We start from the raw sequence: 16,149 nt of genomic DNA on the forward strand, positions 1-16,149 counted from the left end.
CACAGGGAGCCTGATGCAGACCCCTCAGCTAACCTGTCCATCTGGTCATCATGTCAGTAAGTAAAACAGTTACTCTTCAGAGCTCCTCCACAGGGAGCCTGATGCAGACCCCTCAGCTAACCTGTCCATCTGGTCATCATGTCAGTAAGTAAAACAGTTACTCTTCAGAGCTCCTCCACAGGGAGCCTGATGCAGACCCCTCAGCTAACCTCTCCATCTGGTCATCATGTCAGTAAGTAAAACAGTTACTCTTCAGAGCTCCTCCACAGGGAGCCTGATGCAGACCCCTCAGCTAACCTGTCCATCTGGTCATCATGTCAGTAAGTAAAACAGTTACTCTTCAGAGCTCCTCCACAGGGAGCCTGATGCAGACCCCTCAGCTAACCTGTCCATCTGGTCATCATGTCAGTAAGTAAAACAGTTACTCTTCAGAGCTCCTCCACAGGGAGCCTGATGCAGACCCCTCAGCTAACCTCTCCATCTGGTCATCATGTCAGTAAGTAAAACAGTTACAGATGATGACATTACATCAAAAATGACTTGTTAAAAACACTTATATTGTGAACATTGAAGAAAACGTTGAAGAAAAAACTAATATTTGTGCATTGCCAGGTTAGTTTGCTAGTGTCTAAATGTACTGCACTGCATTGTTAGAGCAGCATTTGCTACTTACATCTCCCATTATTCCACATCCTTGAATACACAGAGATCATTTGCTACTTACATCTCCCATTATTCCACATCCTTGAATACACAGAGATCATTTGCTACTTACATCTCCCATTATTCCACATCCTTGAATACACAGAGATCATTTGCTACTTACATCTCCCATTATTCCACATCCTTGAATACACAGAGATCATTTGCTACTTACATCTCCCATTATTCCACATCCTTGAATACACAGAGATCATTTGCTACTTACATCTCCCATTATTCCACATCCTTGAATACACAGAGATCATTTGCAGGTTTCAGAATGAAACGGTACGGATACATGACGCACGCAATGCCACAACAATTTGCATTCCACACACATTTGGCAAAAAATGCAATGTTAAGTACTGCTTGGGGAGTGATAGTCTGTTCTAACAGTGCTGTACCTTTCTGCGCCATCAAAAATAAATGTCACCTTTCATGTTTCCAGTGGGACTGGATGTAAAGAGGAATGTTGCTACAGAGGATTTGTGCTCTAGTCAACCGTTTTCCACACTACATTCAGCGGCCAGCCACTGTTCAAGCCCAATTCATAATAGACCGCTAGTCTGCTACCACAATTGACCTGATCCACACTGAAATGCAGCACATGATTGCTTTCTACCCTCAGCAACCAGTCCGGAGTTGGTTGGGTTACTATTGATTGAGGTTATGGGGACAGGGTATGGAGACCTGATCTTGAACTAGGTATTAACAACAGAAAGAGTTAAGTACACAGCACAGTGCATAGAGACACCTCAGTTGGATAAGGAACAGGAACAGTTTCTCCAGTAATAAAAATGTTGACTTGAATTTTCATGGGGGATGTACAGGTGGAGGTTGAGGATGCTATGGTGGAGTAGGCTGGGGTGGTGGGTCCTGGGGCTGAGGGGGCTGGGGTGGTGGGTCCTGGGGCTGAGGGGGCTGGGGTGGTGAGTCCTGGGGCTGGGGGGGTGGGTCCTGGGTTGATAGGTCCTGGGACTGAAGGAACTGGGCACCAGTCTGTTTCTCTGTGTCTGATGCTGCGCTGCCGTCTCTGCAGGGGCACCGACACTGGCATGACTCTCCCTGTCTAATTACGATGACAGGCAGGCTCAGGCCTATCTGCTGCAGAGCTGTCCCTAGCAGACAAGACAGATTGCATGTCAAATAATATTTTTAAAAGTCAATATATCCATACAAATTATACAGTACAACAACCTCACAGATACGGTCTTGTTGCTAGCATTACAATATCTACAGCTCTGCAACTGCTAATGTTTAGCGACCAAATACATTGAAATGATCAACATGTAGAATAGGTGTAAAAACCACACCAGAATTCATCAGAGGTGACATATGTCGGTAAATATAACGAAGGAAAAGATGGATCTCCATAAATTACCTGTGTTCCCTCCCATTGGTATTTCTGTGGTGAAATAGAGCTTCTCTAGTGTCGAGCCACTGTGTTGTTGCTGAAATACAACAGAACAAGAGAAGAGAGCATGTTCAGCATATAATTAACAGAATGTCAATGCCTCGTGGCTAAACAGAGGAAAAGTTTCATTAAAACAACTGAAGGTCAATTAACAGTTGGACTGGATGAGATCCAGCAGGCCAATGATTGGACAGTCCCTCTCTACATCCTAATAAAAAGGCCAATGATTGGACGACCCTCTCCATATTTTAATTAAAAGACCAAATGATTGGACTGCGGCCATCTCCATATTCTAATTAGCTGGCTTTACTACCCTCCAGGTTAGGAGGTTTCAATAAAGCATCTAGAATAATGACACAAATACCGTATGACAACAAATTATTAATTCATAAAAAACTGTCCGATAAAAACATGTTAGAATGTTGTATTATTAGACCAACATCTAATAGAAAAACGTATTATCTGCTTATAACTTATAATGGGCCTGACTTGTTATAATTATAATAACAACCTATTAGTAAGTTGTTAATGATGACTCACGGATAGCTGTGTCTGCATGTCCTGCTGCCTCGGATCATTGATACTGTTCAACAGCCACTGGAGGTTCTGAGTGGACAAGGTGATGGGCTGGATGGTACTGTGGGCAGGGACCGTAGGAGGAGTAGAGTACCCCAGGGAGAGGGGTGTTAGTGGGGCCTGGAGGGAGGAGCTGGAGGGTGGAGGGTATGGGCCTGGTTGAGAATAGATGGAGGACATGGCAGCTGGCTGTAGTAGTATGCTCTGGGTGGAGCCTGGTTGGGAATGGAGGGTGGTGGTTGGCTGTGATAGTACACTCTGGGTGGAGCCTGGTTGGGAATGGAGGGTGGTGGTTGGCTGTGATAGTACACTCTGGGTGGAGCCTGGTTGGGAATGGAGGGATGAGGCTAGCTGTTGTAGTGGGCTCTGATTGGATGGCTGTTCTGGAATCACCTCATGTTTAGGTGTATCACTGTTCATGGTAGAAACAAGAACTGGACAGGGTTCACCAGGGGTGCACTCAGGGGTGAGGAGAGCGGTGGGCTGGGGTACAGGACGGGGTTCACTCGGGATACACCCAGAGGTGAAGGGTACAGGACGGGGTTCACTAGGGGTAGAGTCAGAGGGCTCAGGAAAGGTAGAAATGAAAGGGTGAGATGCTTCTGAAAGCACCATGGTTAGAGATGGGTTCTCCAAACTATACGAGGGCACTGCCACCGATGACACATCTGTATAAGATAGGGGACAGATAAAAGGGTTTTAAGGGCTTAACAGGAGACAAGGCATTTAGACCACAAAGCACTGGTGGTGTTCACCACAACATGGTACAGTACTCACCCTGTGTCTGGGGCTTGTCTTGAAACAGCAACTCAAACACCAGGTCCAGGGCATCAGACTGCCACAGGGACAAGACAGCAGCAGAGTAACATTAGTCTAACAAGCAAAACATATACAGCACATGTCTTAGTTACCATCTATTACAATTACAATACAGTATGCACAACTTATACATGTATAAAATTAGCCCTGAGACATGACTGTAGTCTCTAATAGTGTCTATATAGCCAACAGCAAAGGGATAACTATGTAGTGTATATATACTCACCAGTCAGTTTATTAGGTACACCTATCTAGTATTGGGTCGGACCCCCCTTTCCTCCAGAATGATTTTTTGGGGGGCATTCTACAAGGCGTCAGAAATATTACACAGGAATGTTGCTCCATGCTGACACAATGGCATTACGCAGTTGCTGCAGATTGGACAGTGGTACATTCATGCTGCCAACAGCCCATTCTCTCATCCCAAAGATGTTCTATTTGGGCTGAGGTGTGTGGACTGAACAGGCCACGCTAGTAAACTGTCATGTTCCAGACAATGTTAATCCACTCCTCAATACTCCAGTGTTGGTGATCACATGCCCTCTGGAGCAGCTTCTTCTTGTTTTTAGCTGATAGGAGAAGGATCCACGAGTTGTGGGTTCCAAGATGCCGTTCTGCACACCACTGTTGTACTGCGCCGTTATTTGCATGTTTGTGGCCCGCCTCTTAGCTTGCACGATTCTTGCCATTCTCCGCTCGATCTCTTTCATCAACAAACTGTTTTCGCCCACAGGACTGCCACTGACTGGATGTTTTTGTTTGCCGCATCATTCTCGGTAAACCCTAGACACTGTCGTGCTTGAAAAGCCCAGGAGGCCGGTCACTTCTGAGATACTGGATCAGGCGCGTCTGGCACCGACGATCAAAGTCGCTTAGGTCACTTGTTCTGCCCATTCTAATGTTCAATCAAACAGTAACTGAATGCCTTGATGCCTGTCTGCCTGCTTTATATAGCAAGCCACGGCCATGTGACTCATTTTCTGTAGGAGCTATCCTTTTTCGTGAACGGAGTCGTGTACCTAATAAACTGGCCGGTGAGTGTATGTCTTTAAGACATATAGCATGGATGTTTATTCAGACAGTGTGCGAAATTGAACATTTGGAAAAAAAAGAGTTACAAAATGACTTACATTACTTTCTCGGAGCTGAGAAGCAGTGGAAATCAGGCTCCTATCACTGAGACATGGGGAACGAGGATTCAAATCCTGTGTTTCAAAACATGATTATTGATTCATTATAAGAGATGATTAGAGAGCACCGCATATTGAGAACAGACTTTTAAGAGAGAAAAATACAGAGAAAATCTATTGATTGCATGGATATTTGACCAGTAAGTCTTGACACATACCGTGCGAGACAGAAACAGATGCAATATGTCATTGTCAAAACATCATTATTAAGTGCCATTTTCAGTCACATGGTGGGAGGACTCACGTCTGAGAGGGAGTGGCTGTGAATTATGTCAGCTGACGGTCCAGGGTCGTGATCTTTGATGTTGTCCCTCGGACTGTTGGAGGAGCTTAGGGAGTTATCACCATCTGTGTCCACCTGAAGGAGGGGTGGTTCACCTAGAAGAAAGAACACACACACACAGATATTACTTTTATAGGTCTCTCTTATACAGCAGCCAACTTTATTGCTACAACCCATAAGAAATTGAGATATAGTCCTGGCTTGGAGAAAGAAAGGTAATTTGAGTCCACAACTCTTTGCCTTATGGGTGAAGGGGCAGGATAAAGAAATACGCTCAGCAATATCCAAGTCCATGCATAATGACAATGATCATTAATAACATGAGTTTATGCTGATGTAGCCTTTAGTGGCCTTGAGGCATGTGTTTTTTGGGGGATGAAAGGGCAAGGAGGTTCAAGCCACAACATGGCACACATACACACACTGAGAAAAGTCCTGGCTACAGACATAAGCAGTTCTGCAGGATACATATGGAAACTCCCACTGGGAAGCAAACCCAAAAAGCAGGCAGATAATGTTTCCTCAGCCTCTGACATCAATGTGAGTTGCATTCACAGATCACATGTAATGGATCTAAACCATCTGAGACTCATAGCTCCTCAGAGGGAGGAAGAGTTTGTTGGGTTCTCTGGTATCAGAGGAACAGGCTAGAAAGACAAATTACAGTGTTATAGTTAGAATGGAGTGTTAGAATGTGTGTGTGTGTGTGTAGAACTGGGCCCCAGAGGAACCTGCAGCATCAGGATTGATCGCTCCACCACAACAACAACAGCAGCAGTATTAATAGCTCCACCACAACAACAGCAGCAGTATTAATAGCTCCACCACCACAACAGCAGCAGTATTAATAGCTCCACCACCACAACAACAGCAGCAGTATTAATAGCTCCACCACAACAACAACAGCAGCAGTATTAATAGCTCCACCACCACAACAGAAGAAGTATTAATAGCTCCACCACCACAACAGCAGCAGTATTAATAGCTCCACCACCACAACAGCAGCAGTATTAATAGCGCCACCACCACAACAGCAGCAGTATTAATAGCTCCACCACAACAGCAGCAGCAGTATTAATAGCTCCACCACAACAGAAGCAGTATTAATAGCTCCACCACAACAGCAGCAGTATTAATAGCTCCACCACAACAGCATTAATAGCTCCACCACAACAGCAGCAGTATTAATAGCTCCACCACAACAGCAGCAGTATTAATAGCTCCACCACAACAGCAGCAGTATTAATAGCTCCACCACAACAGCATTAATAGCTCCACCACAACAGCATTAATAGCTCCACCACAACAGCAGCAGTATTAATAGCTCCACCACAACAGCAGCATTATTAATAGCTGCACAACAACAACAGCAGTATTAATAGCTCCACCACAACAGCAGCAGTATAAATAGCTGCACAACAGCAGCAGTATTAATAGCTCCACCACAACAGCAGCAGTGTTAATAGCTCCACAACAACAGCAGTATTAATAGCTCCACCACAACAGCATCAGTATTAATAGCTCCACCACAACAGCAGCAGTATTAATAGATCCACCAAAACAGCAGCAGTATTAATAGCTCCACCACCACAACAACAGCAGTATTAATAGCTCCACCACCACAACAACAACAGCAGTATTAATAGCTCCACAACAACAACAGCATTAATAGCTCCACAACAACAACAGTATTAATAGCTCCACCACAACAACAGCAGCAGTATTAATAGCTCCACCACAACAGCAGCAGTATTAATAGCTCCACCACAACAGCAGCAGTATTAATAGCTCCACAACAACAACAGCAGCAGTATTAATAGCTCCACCACAACAGCAGCAGTATTAATAGCTCCACCACAACAGCAGCAGTATTAATAGCTCCACAACAACAACAGTATTAATAGCTCCACCACAATAGCAGTATTAATAGCTCCACAACAACAACAGTATTAATAGCTCCACAACAACAACAGCAGCAGTATTAATAGCTCCACCACAACAGCAGCAGTATTAATAGCTCCACCACAACAGCAGCAGTATTAATAGCTCCACAACAACAACAGCATTAATAGCTCCACCACAACAACAGTATTAATAGCTCCACAACAACAGCAGCAGTATTAATAGCTCCACCACAACAGCAGCAGTATTAATAGCTCCACCACAACAACAGCAGCAGTATTAATAGCTCCACCACAACAGCAGCAGTATTAATAGCTCCACCACAACAGCAGCAGTATTAATAGCTCCACAACAACAACAGCATTAATAGCTCCACAACAACAACAGCAGCAGTATTAATAGCTCCACCACAACAACAGCAGCAGTATTAATAGCTCCACCACAACAGCAGCAGTATTAATAGCTCCACCACAACAGCAGCAGTATTAATAGCTCCACAACAACAACAGCATTAATAGCTCCACAACAACAACAGTATTAATAGCTCCACAACAACAACAGCAGCAGTATTAATAGCTCCACCACAACAGCAGCAGTATTAATAGCTCCACCACAACAGCAGCAGTATTAATAGCTCCACCACAACAACAGCAGCAGTATTAATAGCTCCACAACAACAACAGCAATCAGACCTGGGTTCAAAAAGTATTTTGAAATCCTACAAATATATGAGTGTTTGTTTGAGCCTGTCTGGAGTGCTAGATGGACTGGGTTTGGATCTTTGGGACTGTTTTATGTATGGGTGTGTATGAGTGTATGTGATCTCAGCACTCTGTTGGATGTGGATAAATAGGCTCATCAGGATTCGCTGACAGGGCGTTGCGAGAGTAAATGGGCCAATAAGAAGCTGTGGAGCTGAGCAGTGCTGAGGCCTATCTACTGGGCTGAAATAAACTTGGATGTTTTCAACACACACCTGTCTGAGAATCTGACTCAGCTAAGGAAGCCATACCCCATTAAGAGCACTCAATAAAACGTAGCGGGGAGGAAAGAAAGACGTGCTAGAGCGTATTGTTTTATCTCCAACTCCGGAAAAAAGGGGTTTTCAACTCCCCCTAGTTTCATTTTAAAAAAGACAGGGTTTGAGCACAAGGAGTTAGCTGTGTATCACCACGCCACCTTCACCTATTTGTCCCAGGATGTGTGTTTGGAGATGGTCACTAGAGGTGAACGCCTTGTAACAGCCAGGATGGTCACACCTGGTGAGAAAACAACACTAAGTTGAGTTATGTTCATTCATTGAGTACGTTTACGTGCACACTAATAATGCAACATTAAACCGATTATGGCCGAGTATTGTCACACCCTGATCTGTTTCACCTGTCTTTGTGCTTGTCTCCAGCCCCCTCCAGGTGTCACCCATCTTCCCCATTATCCTGTGTATTTATACCTGTGTTCTCTGTGTCTGTTGCCAGTTCGTCTTGTTTGTTCAATTCAACCAGCGTTTTGTGTCTCAGCTCCTGCTTTTTCCAGTCTCTCTTTTCTTGCCCCTTGCCTGTCCTGACTCCGAGCCCGCCTGCCTGACCACTCTGCCTTACCCTGAGCGTGCCTGCCGACCGATACCGTTGCCCTGGTTTACTGACCCCTGCCTGCCTTGACCTGTCTATTGCCTGCCCCTGTTGGAATATTAAAGTCTTGTTTATTCTACGTGGTCTGCATCTGGGTCTTACCTTCATATCTGATAGAGTATGACATTAGTCATGTAAACACCTGACTCTGCTTATCTTAAATCGGTCATAATCAAAGTAAGCCTATGCCGATGAAAACACCTGGTTTTCTGAGCAATCTTTAGAATTATTAGGAATGTAAACAGCTTAATCGATGTTCCAGTGGTTTATTTGTTAGGAAAAAGTGAAAGTATGCATCTTATAAATAGTTTTCATATACAAACTTTATATGTCCGAACTCAGAATCTAATAGTCTTCTCAAAAATAACATGGTCACTGTGGTAGAACATTTATTTTGATTGACGATTTTCAGCATTTATCAAAAGTCCCATCGGTAGCCTAATTTCAGATGTGTCCATGTAGGGAAATCGTTCTTTCTTGCAATGGATGTAACTTTTCAATCAAACTATTATATTAACCTGACTATCTACAATAATCACATTATTGTGTGCATGTAACCGTGCTCATGTATTAATTTGTGCAAGCATTCATTTGTTCATGAATGAGTTAGTCCTTTCAACCCACTGCATACTTCAGCCATTCATTGTGAGCTCACCTGAAGGGCCTCTCCTTGGAGTGTGTCCGGATGTGTTTCCTCAGGTCACTCAGAGTGGTGAAGTACTTGGTGCATCCGTCCGACTCGCAGTTAAACGTGTTCCCTGTGTGCAGTCTCTGGTGGGCTTTCAGCCTGCACATCAACACAAACACAACAGAGAGAAACAAACATGGCTGATGTTTGCAGATCAACACACCAACATACAGTCACTGTGAGTTGTGGCTTGACTTGGGGTCAGCATACCAGCATACCAAAGGCCACTAAGCTGTGTAAATTAACTTTGAGGTCAGGGGGTCTGAAAAGTGCCCAACTCATGACTGATGAAACATCATCACGTGACACGTCATGACAATAATTTGGCTGCGATTCCTTCAGTTGACAATTTTAGTGCCAGTGGGCCTGTAAATAATATATGAACTAAATAGATGTGGCGGAGAAAACTGCTAGGTTGTGGTATCTGCCCCACCTAGTCAATGGTAGGGAAAACACTGGTCTAACCCTTACCTGTACAGTGTGTTGTAGGCCTTCTCACAGCCCTGTTGGTCACACTCGAAGGGCTTCTCCTTGGTGTGAACGCGGACGTGGATCTTCAGACTGTAGGAGGTGAGGAAGGCCTTGTCACAGCCCAACTGGTTGCAGACAAACGTGTATTCTCCTCTATGTCTCTTCTGGTGGGTACGCAGGTTCCCTGCTGTGCTGTAGGTACGAGTACAGTCCTCGTATAGACACTGGTAACGCTTCACCTGCAGAACAGACAGGCAGAGTTGTGGTCGTAAACTATGTCAACAAGATGGAAAACCACCATATGCATAAACATAAGTTTAACGTGTAGGAAGTGTTTTTAGTACCGGTATGTAACACTTCACAAACATTACTATACATCAAGTCTGGAAATGAATCAGCTGTATTGGTTTCTATGAGAAGATTGAAGTGCACATTTATGAATGAGATCGATTTACCTTCACAGAAAGAGAACCAAGAGGCTGTAAAGAATGAGAATTATCATCTCATCTGTACATCTTCAGAGACCTTGACTATAATGACTCTGTGGTTCTGGATGGGAGAGAGGCTGATGATGATGAGGGAAAACAGAAGCTTCACAGCTAGCTCCCGGTCTGGCCCAATTTCACCACCCCAAACCAATCTCCTCTCCTGTCTCTTCCTCTCACTCACTGACTTCATCATAACAGTTGGCTTGTCACCTTCACACAATATGGTTCTGCTGCTGCTAACCTAGCATGGTTTATTTTCTCTGTGATGATGATGCGAATGAAGGACCTCAGGGACGTCTTACTTCCTTCCACATGTTATACACTCTGAGAACGGAGCTATACAGAAAGTTAAATGGTGCTTTGGCTGTCCCCATAGGAGAACCCTCTGAATAGCCCTTTTTGGTTCCAGGTAGAACCCTTTTGGGATCCATGAACGACCCTTTCCACAAAAGAGTTTACCTGGAACCAAAAAGTATTCTCCTATGGGGACAGCCGAAGAACCCTTTTTCGTACCCTTTTTTCTAAGAGTGTATATGTGATATCCTGAAAAGGGTCGGTCTCAGTTATTCACAGACTGATGATATGATCATCACGTGTAAGCCTGACCAACCCCATGTCATGTTTGCCAGAAGGTTTGAGGCCTACACTCTCGACTCAAGTGTAATTTCAAAGAAGACTACAAAATGGCTCTCTGCCTATCTATAACCTTGTAACATCCTTCAGGGCATCATGACCGGGACATTTGAAAATATATAGTAAATTCAATTGATTGGACATGATTTGGAAAGGCACAAACTTGTCTATATAAGGTCCCATAGTTGACAGTGCATGTCAGAGCAAAAACTAAGCCATGAGGTCGAAGGAATTGTCCGTAGAGCTCCGAGGCAGGATTTTGTCGAAGCACAGATCTGGGGAGGGTACCAAAACACTTCTGCAGCATTGAAGGTCCCCAAGAACATGGTGGCCTCCATCATTCTTAAATGGAAGAAATTTGGTCCCAGCAAATATTTTCCTAGAGCTGGCCGCCCGGCTAAGTTGAGCAATCGGGGGAGAAGGGCCTTGGTCAGGGAGGTGACCAAGAACCCGATGGTCACTCTGACAGAGCTCCAGAGTTCCTCTGTGGAGATGGGAGAACCTTCCAGAAGGACAACCATCTATGCAGCACTCCACCTATCAGGCCTTTATGGTAGAGTGGACAGACAGAAGCCACTCCTCAGTAAAAGGCACATAACAGCTCGCTTGGAGTTTGCCAAAAGGCACCTAAAGGACTCTCAGACCATGAGAAACAAGATTCTCTGGTCTGATGAAACCAAGATTGAACTCTTTGGCCTGAATGCCAAGCGACACATCTGGAGGAAACCTGGCACCATCCCTACGGTGATCATGGTAGTGGCAGCATCATTCTGTGGGGATGTTTTTCACCGGCAAGGACTAAGAGACTAGTCAGGAGTGAGGGAAAGATGAACGGAGGAAAGTACAGCGAGATCATTGATGAAAACCTGCTACAGAGCAGCCAAGCTTGTAGCATCATACGCAAGAACACACAATACTGTAATCCCTGCCAAAGGTGCTTCAACAAAGTACCGAGTAAAGGGTCTGAATACTTACGGAAATGTCATTTCCGTTATTTATTTTTTTATACATTTGCTAAAATTTATAAAAAACAGTATTTGCTCTGTCATTATGGGATAGTGTGTAGATTAAGGGTGGATAAAAAAAAGAGAGAAAAAATAATAATGCTGTAACGTAACAACATTCGGAAAAAGTCAAAGGGTCTGAATACTTTGCAAATGCCCTATATATGAATGAGCAATGATGCCTCTCCTCCTCACAACCAGAATACCAGGAGTGAGTTTTCCTGACAACATACCCAAATAAATATCCAAATATCCAAATACATACAGAACATGCTCAGATACCAGGGATTAGCCCACTGGGCCAAAACCCAGGCATTAGCTCAAGGACCTAACACAAGTCTTCAGGTCTTTGGATATCAAGGCTTACCTCGCTGTGGTGGGTATCTGGGCACTCAGAGTGCAGTGTGATGGTGGCCCCCTGGATGTGCCGTGGCATGGGTGTGGAACCAGGGTTGATGGTGAACTGGATCTGGTCCTGGGAGATGGTGTGGTGGATGTACCCCTGTGACATGGCCTGCCAGTGGTCTTCCAGACCTCCACGGCCCTCCGTCTCACATCCCTCATGTAGGTACATCATCAGGTCCTCTTCCTCCTCTTTATTGTCAGTTCTAGAACCCACTGGGTCTTGTTCAATCATCACAGTGGTTCTGTCATACACTGTGTCCAGACTGTGCACACCAGAGTCCAGTGTAGAGGGCAGCAGTAGCTTGTCCCATTGGTCCCAGTCGACAGTAACCATCTTCCTGGAGACATTGTCCTCTTCAACCTGCTGATTTGTCTTGTCCGCCTCTTCTTCCTCGACAAAGAGCACGGTCTCATTCATCCTCATACATGGTAACAAAGGTGACACACTCATTGGGTTGCAATTGAAATGAGAAGTAGAGGGTTAGAAAATGTATCAAGTAACAGTAGGCTTTCACGACAGCAGCTACCAATGCATTTAATTTTGTTGAGATTAACGGACTATTGGTTAAACGGTTTGAAACTACAGTAACCTAATACAAAGTCAACTACAATCTCGGCATTCCTCGGCGAGTTTAGGCTATCATCAAAACTATTTTACTTGTTGCTACTAAGAAGCACTCATTCAGCAGGACGCAGCACAGAAATGTTGCCAGTTTCAATAACAATCCCTAGCTACTCACAGTTTTGAAAGTTTACCACGTAAATGCAGTCAAAAATAACTACAAGGTCGTTTATCTTTATAAAATGTCTTCCGCTTTGTTAATTCTGTTTCAAAATCGATTCCTCCGTTGTTACAGTGTTGCTACATCGTAGTCACCCTAGCAGCCTATTTAACCAGCTTCTTCTTTCCGCCCAGACTCAACTCACTCAACCGTGAACCGTCTCCCTCCCTCACTCAGTGAAGTAAACGACCGGTAACTGACAAAATAAAGGAAACACCAACATGGGCCACCACGAGCCAGAGCAATTTTAATGCACGGTGGCATGAGGTTGAGATCTGATGACTGAGACGGTCATGGCGTATGGTTTACATCGTTTTCATGCTCATCAACCATTCAGTGACTGACTACTCGTGCCCTGTGGATGTGGGCATTGTCATCCTATGGCATAGCCATTGTAGCCAAAACAATGGCCTGCCCAGCAATTTATACATGACCCAAAGTAAGATGGGATGTTAATTGATGAATTAACTCAGGAATCGGACCTGCTTTCAACATACTTTGTATCCCTTATTTACTCAACCGTTTCTATTGTTTTGGCAGATACATGTATACGCTATAGCTCCTGGATATAACTGTGCTATAGCGCCATCTTGTGAAGATTAATTATTGCTGAACACACTGCACACCATCTGAAATACCTTTTTTTGTGAACCTGACAGTGATACAATCTTGATGAGAATCCTAGAAATATAATGATCAACATGGTTGAGGCGTAACATAGTTGAGGTATGAGTCTAATTGTCTGAGTTGAAATCATTGTGAACAGTAATTGGTCCATAGCGGGTTCATTCTAGGCCTATGTATCCCCAGGCAGTAACACCCACAGAAGAACAGCCCACTCAAACCCATGACTGGATCCACTAGAGGTTGGGATGTGTTATTTAAGAACAACATAAAGCTGGAAAACAGTTTTATTTTCACGAGAGCTTGCATTCACAGATGAAGAAAACATGAAAGAACTAATGACGCCCAAGCAGTGGATATGACAAAACTGAAATCTGCATTTAGTCGATCCATACTAAACCCTCTGCATTCTAAAGTGAGTCTAATGTCACATGAAGGTTAGTAGATTAGCGAGTGTTGAGTAGATTGTCCAGTAGAGAGGTTACACTCAGAGCCAGGAGGGAGAGACTCCCCAGGCCACAGCAGGCAGAGTTGACAGGCATGTTGAGAGAACCATCCAGTCTGAGACAGGAGACAGACCCAGCCACACAACACTCATTGTGGCATTGGTACGAGCTGAAGGGACCACACTTAGTGCTCTGTCTGCAGTCTCTGGCGCATCCAGCACTCCACACCGCCACGTATGTATTCCAGGTGACCTGGCTTGAGGCTTTCTTGAGCTGTGGGATGGTGTATAAGTTGTACTTTTCATCATCAATATCATCATTGTGATCATCACCATCAGGAGTAGAAGAATCATCATAATTAACAAAAACAACACTTCATCCCATGAACAGTTTAGATCCAGATGAACTGACATGTTGATAACCAAGCCAATTGAGTTGACGTTGCATCGTAAAGACATTTGTTAGAAGGAATGGGTCTCTTCTTACCTCACAGAAGTCCATACCCTCCTCACACAACTCCTCCATGACCTTCACATGTTTGTAGCATGTTATGCCGATACAGCTAAATATTTTACAAGACCTCATCTGTGAAGGAAAGCAAATTATAATTTATAATGTATGTTGAAAAGTTGACATTTCTGCCGAAATTGCCAGCATTTTGCATTCATTTGCAAGAAATATCTAGTACCTTCTTTCTGGTTGAAGCAGCATTTACAGTCATGCCTCCCATTGTGGATCTTGCAGTAGCTGTAGTGGTAGGCTCTGTGGTGATATTATAGTTCTCAGTTTGGGTCATATCGGAGGCAATGGAGCCTTGGTCATCAAAGTCCTTGCCCCCATCTTGGGTTTCCATTGGATGGTTTCCATTGGACTGAGATGTTGGTATGACATCACTATACTTCACCATCTCATTCTTGAAAGAATGGGTGACGTTAATATCATCTTCTGTGTCGTTTCTCTCAGTCTTGAGTGTAGAGATGTTTGTGATGTAATCTTGAGCTCTGGTGTATTCTCCCCCAGTCTGGGATGTAGGGAAGACTTCTTTGTTGCGGTCTGTATTGTAGTAGTCTCTTCCTGGAGGGACAGTGGTGGTGTGAATGGTTTGGCTGTTTTCAGTCTTTGACCTGGTTGTGCATATAGGATACAGTTTGCTGATGGTTGTGGTGGGTTGGGTGGTTTGAGCTTCAGTCATCTTGGGGTCATTTGTGGAAGTTGGGAGTTGGTCTCCCACAGTTTTCTTAATGGTTAGATTCAAAAGCACTAAATGATAATGAATTAATAATCAAATGAGTTATAATCAAAGCTTATTAAATATCTCAGCTATTAAAACAATCAGGGATAATCAGATAATACAAATCAGAGATGTTGTAATCTTACCAAGAACAAATACAACAGATCTCCTTGGAGGACCGGCAAGACCAAGGACTCCTGCATTGAAATGGTAAAGTAAAAATGCTAATCAAGGTCAGCTCTGTCATTTTTTTGTATAAAACCAGCTGATATTTACTGGACTACTGATATTGATTAGGTAAGGTGATGAGGATACCTCTGCAGTCCTGTTTCAAAAACATCCTTAGCTTACTTCCCCCAGCAGCAGATGTGTGGATAATTAACCTGCAAAAGTGTAGCCTGAGTCCCAGTACAAACGTGGCCCGTACAAACATGTGCGTTAATTAATGAAGGTTTCAGATTCTCAGTCATGTGACGGCGTGGGCATTGTTATGTTGATGAGAGTAATATTCCATCAATTTAAACACGTTATAAATCCATGTAGTTAGTGTTGACCCTGGGGTCCAGGAGTACTCGTAGAACACACCGTGGTAGCTTTATGATCCCCTCAGGATACACTTAGCCAAGACCAGGAGCCAGAACTTCCATCTCAACGCATCACCTAAGGAAATGATTATCTCCTCTCTCAATGACTTTTAATGGGTGCAGCCTGGAGACTGGTAATGTGGTCATGTGAATTAGTGGTAAACAATTAAACGCTATCATACCCATATCCCTGTTTATATATGACCAGTTATGATGACTGTTGGATGGTGTATATTATAGATAAACAGACCAAATCCAACATTATTTTAGCAATATTCA

General features: G+C 43.9%; 2 protein-coding genes across 6 annotated transcripts; both read right to left on the minus strand.

Annotated features, from left to right (window-relative positions):
- Positions 1–536: 536 nt before the first annotated feature.
- On the minus strand, positions 537–13,360 carry LOC110496418 (metal regulatory transcription factor 1). Of its 4 annotated transcripts, none has more exons than XM_036952988.2 (11): positions 12,944–13,126; positions 12,166–12,590; positions 9,674–9,912; positions 9,170–9,301; positions 8,066–8,145; positions 4,946–5,079; positions 4,642–4,716; positions 3,470–3,527; positions 2,657–3,360; positions 2,084–2,153; positions 537–1,820 (listed from the first exon to the last, which is right to left on the minus strand). In XM_036952988.2, the coding sequence occupies exons 2-11, from the start codon at positions 12,535–12,537 to the stop codon at positions 1,549–1,551; spliced, it is 2,136 nt and encodes a 711-aa protein (XP_036808883.2). In that variant the 5' UTR covers positions 12,538–12,590; positions 12,944–13,126; the 3' UTR covers positions 537–1,548. The 4 variants fall into 4 exon arrangements, with proteins under 4 accessions (XP_036808883.2, XP_090064967.1, XP_021427981.3 ...); XM_090208841.1 differs by having other exon boundaries at positions 8,072–8,145; positions 12,944–13,099; XM_021572306.3 differs by having other exon boundaries at positions 8,072–8,145; positions 12,166–13,360.
- Positions 13,361–13,880: 520 nt separating this feature from the next.
- On the minus strand, positions 13,881–15,946 carry LOC110496422 (uncharacterized). 2 transcript variants are annotated; one of them, XM_090208845.1, is made up of 5 exons: positions 15,602–15,946; positions 15,433–15,483; positions 14,744–15,129; positions 14,542–14,640; positions 13,881–14,328 (listed from the first exon to the last, which is right to left on the minus strand). In XM_090208845.1, the coding sequence occupies exons 1-5, from the start codon at positions 15,717–15,719 to the stop codon at positions 14,056–14,058; spliced, it is 927 nt and encodes a 308-aa protein (XP_090064971.1). In that variant the 5' UTR covers positions 15,720–15,946; the 3' UTR covers positions 13,881–14,055. The 2 variants fall into 2 exon arrangements, with proteins under 2 accessions (XP_090064971.1, XP_021427984.3); XM_021572309.3 differs by having other exon boundaries at positions 14,744–15,315.
- Positions 15,947–16,149: the final 203 nt, after the last annotated feature.

The sequence above is a fragment of the Oncorhynchus mykiss genome, chromosome 18, assembly GCF_057628025.1.
Source record: "Oncorhynchus mykiss isolate SJ-2025 chromosome 18, ASM5762802v1, whole genome shotgun sequence".
Lineage (NCBI taxonomy): Eukaryota > Metazoa > Chordata > Actinopteri > Salmoniformes > Salmonidae > Oncorhynchus > Oncorhynchus mykiss.

Bases quoted from the DNA above. Each gene is read 5' to 3' on its own strand.
- LOC110496418 (XM_021572305.3), bottom strand. From the start codon at position 12,654: ATGAGTGTGTCACCTTTGTTACCATGTATGAGGATGAATGAGACCGTG. The intron at 4,717-4,945 runs GTGAGTCCTCCC...TTTGAAACACAG, and splicing joins ACAGCCACTCCCTCTCAGAC to GATTTGAATCCTCGTTCCCC. The intron at 2,154-2,656 runs GTGAGTCATCAT...GTTGTATTTCAG, and splicing joins ACATGCAGACACAGCTATCC to CAACAACACAGTGGCTCGAC.
- LOC110496422 (XM_021572309.3), bottom strand. From the start codon at position 15,719: ATGTTTGTACGGGCCACGTTTGTACTGGGACTCAGGCTACACTTTTGC. The intron at 15,484-15,601 runs GTATCCTCATCA...ATTTCAATGCAG, and splicing joins TTTGAAACAGGACTGCAGAG to GAGTCCTTGGTCTTGCCGGT. The intron at 14,641-14,743 runs GTACTAGATATT...TTTCCTTCACAG, and splicing joins CTGCTTCAACCAGAAAGAAG to ATGAGGTCTTGTAAAATATT.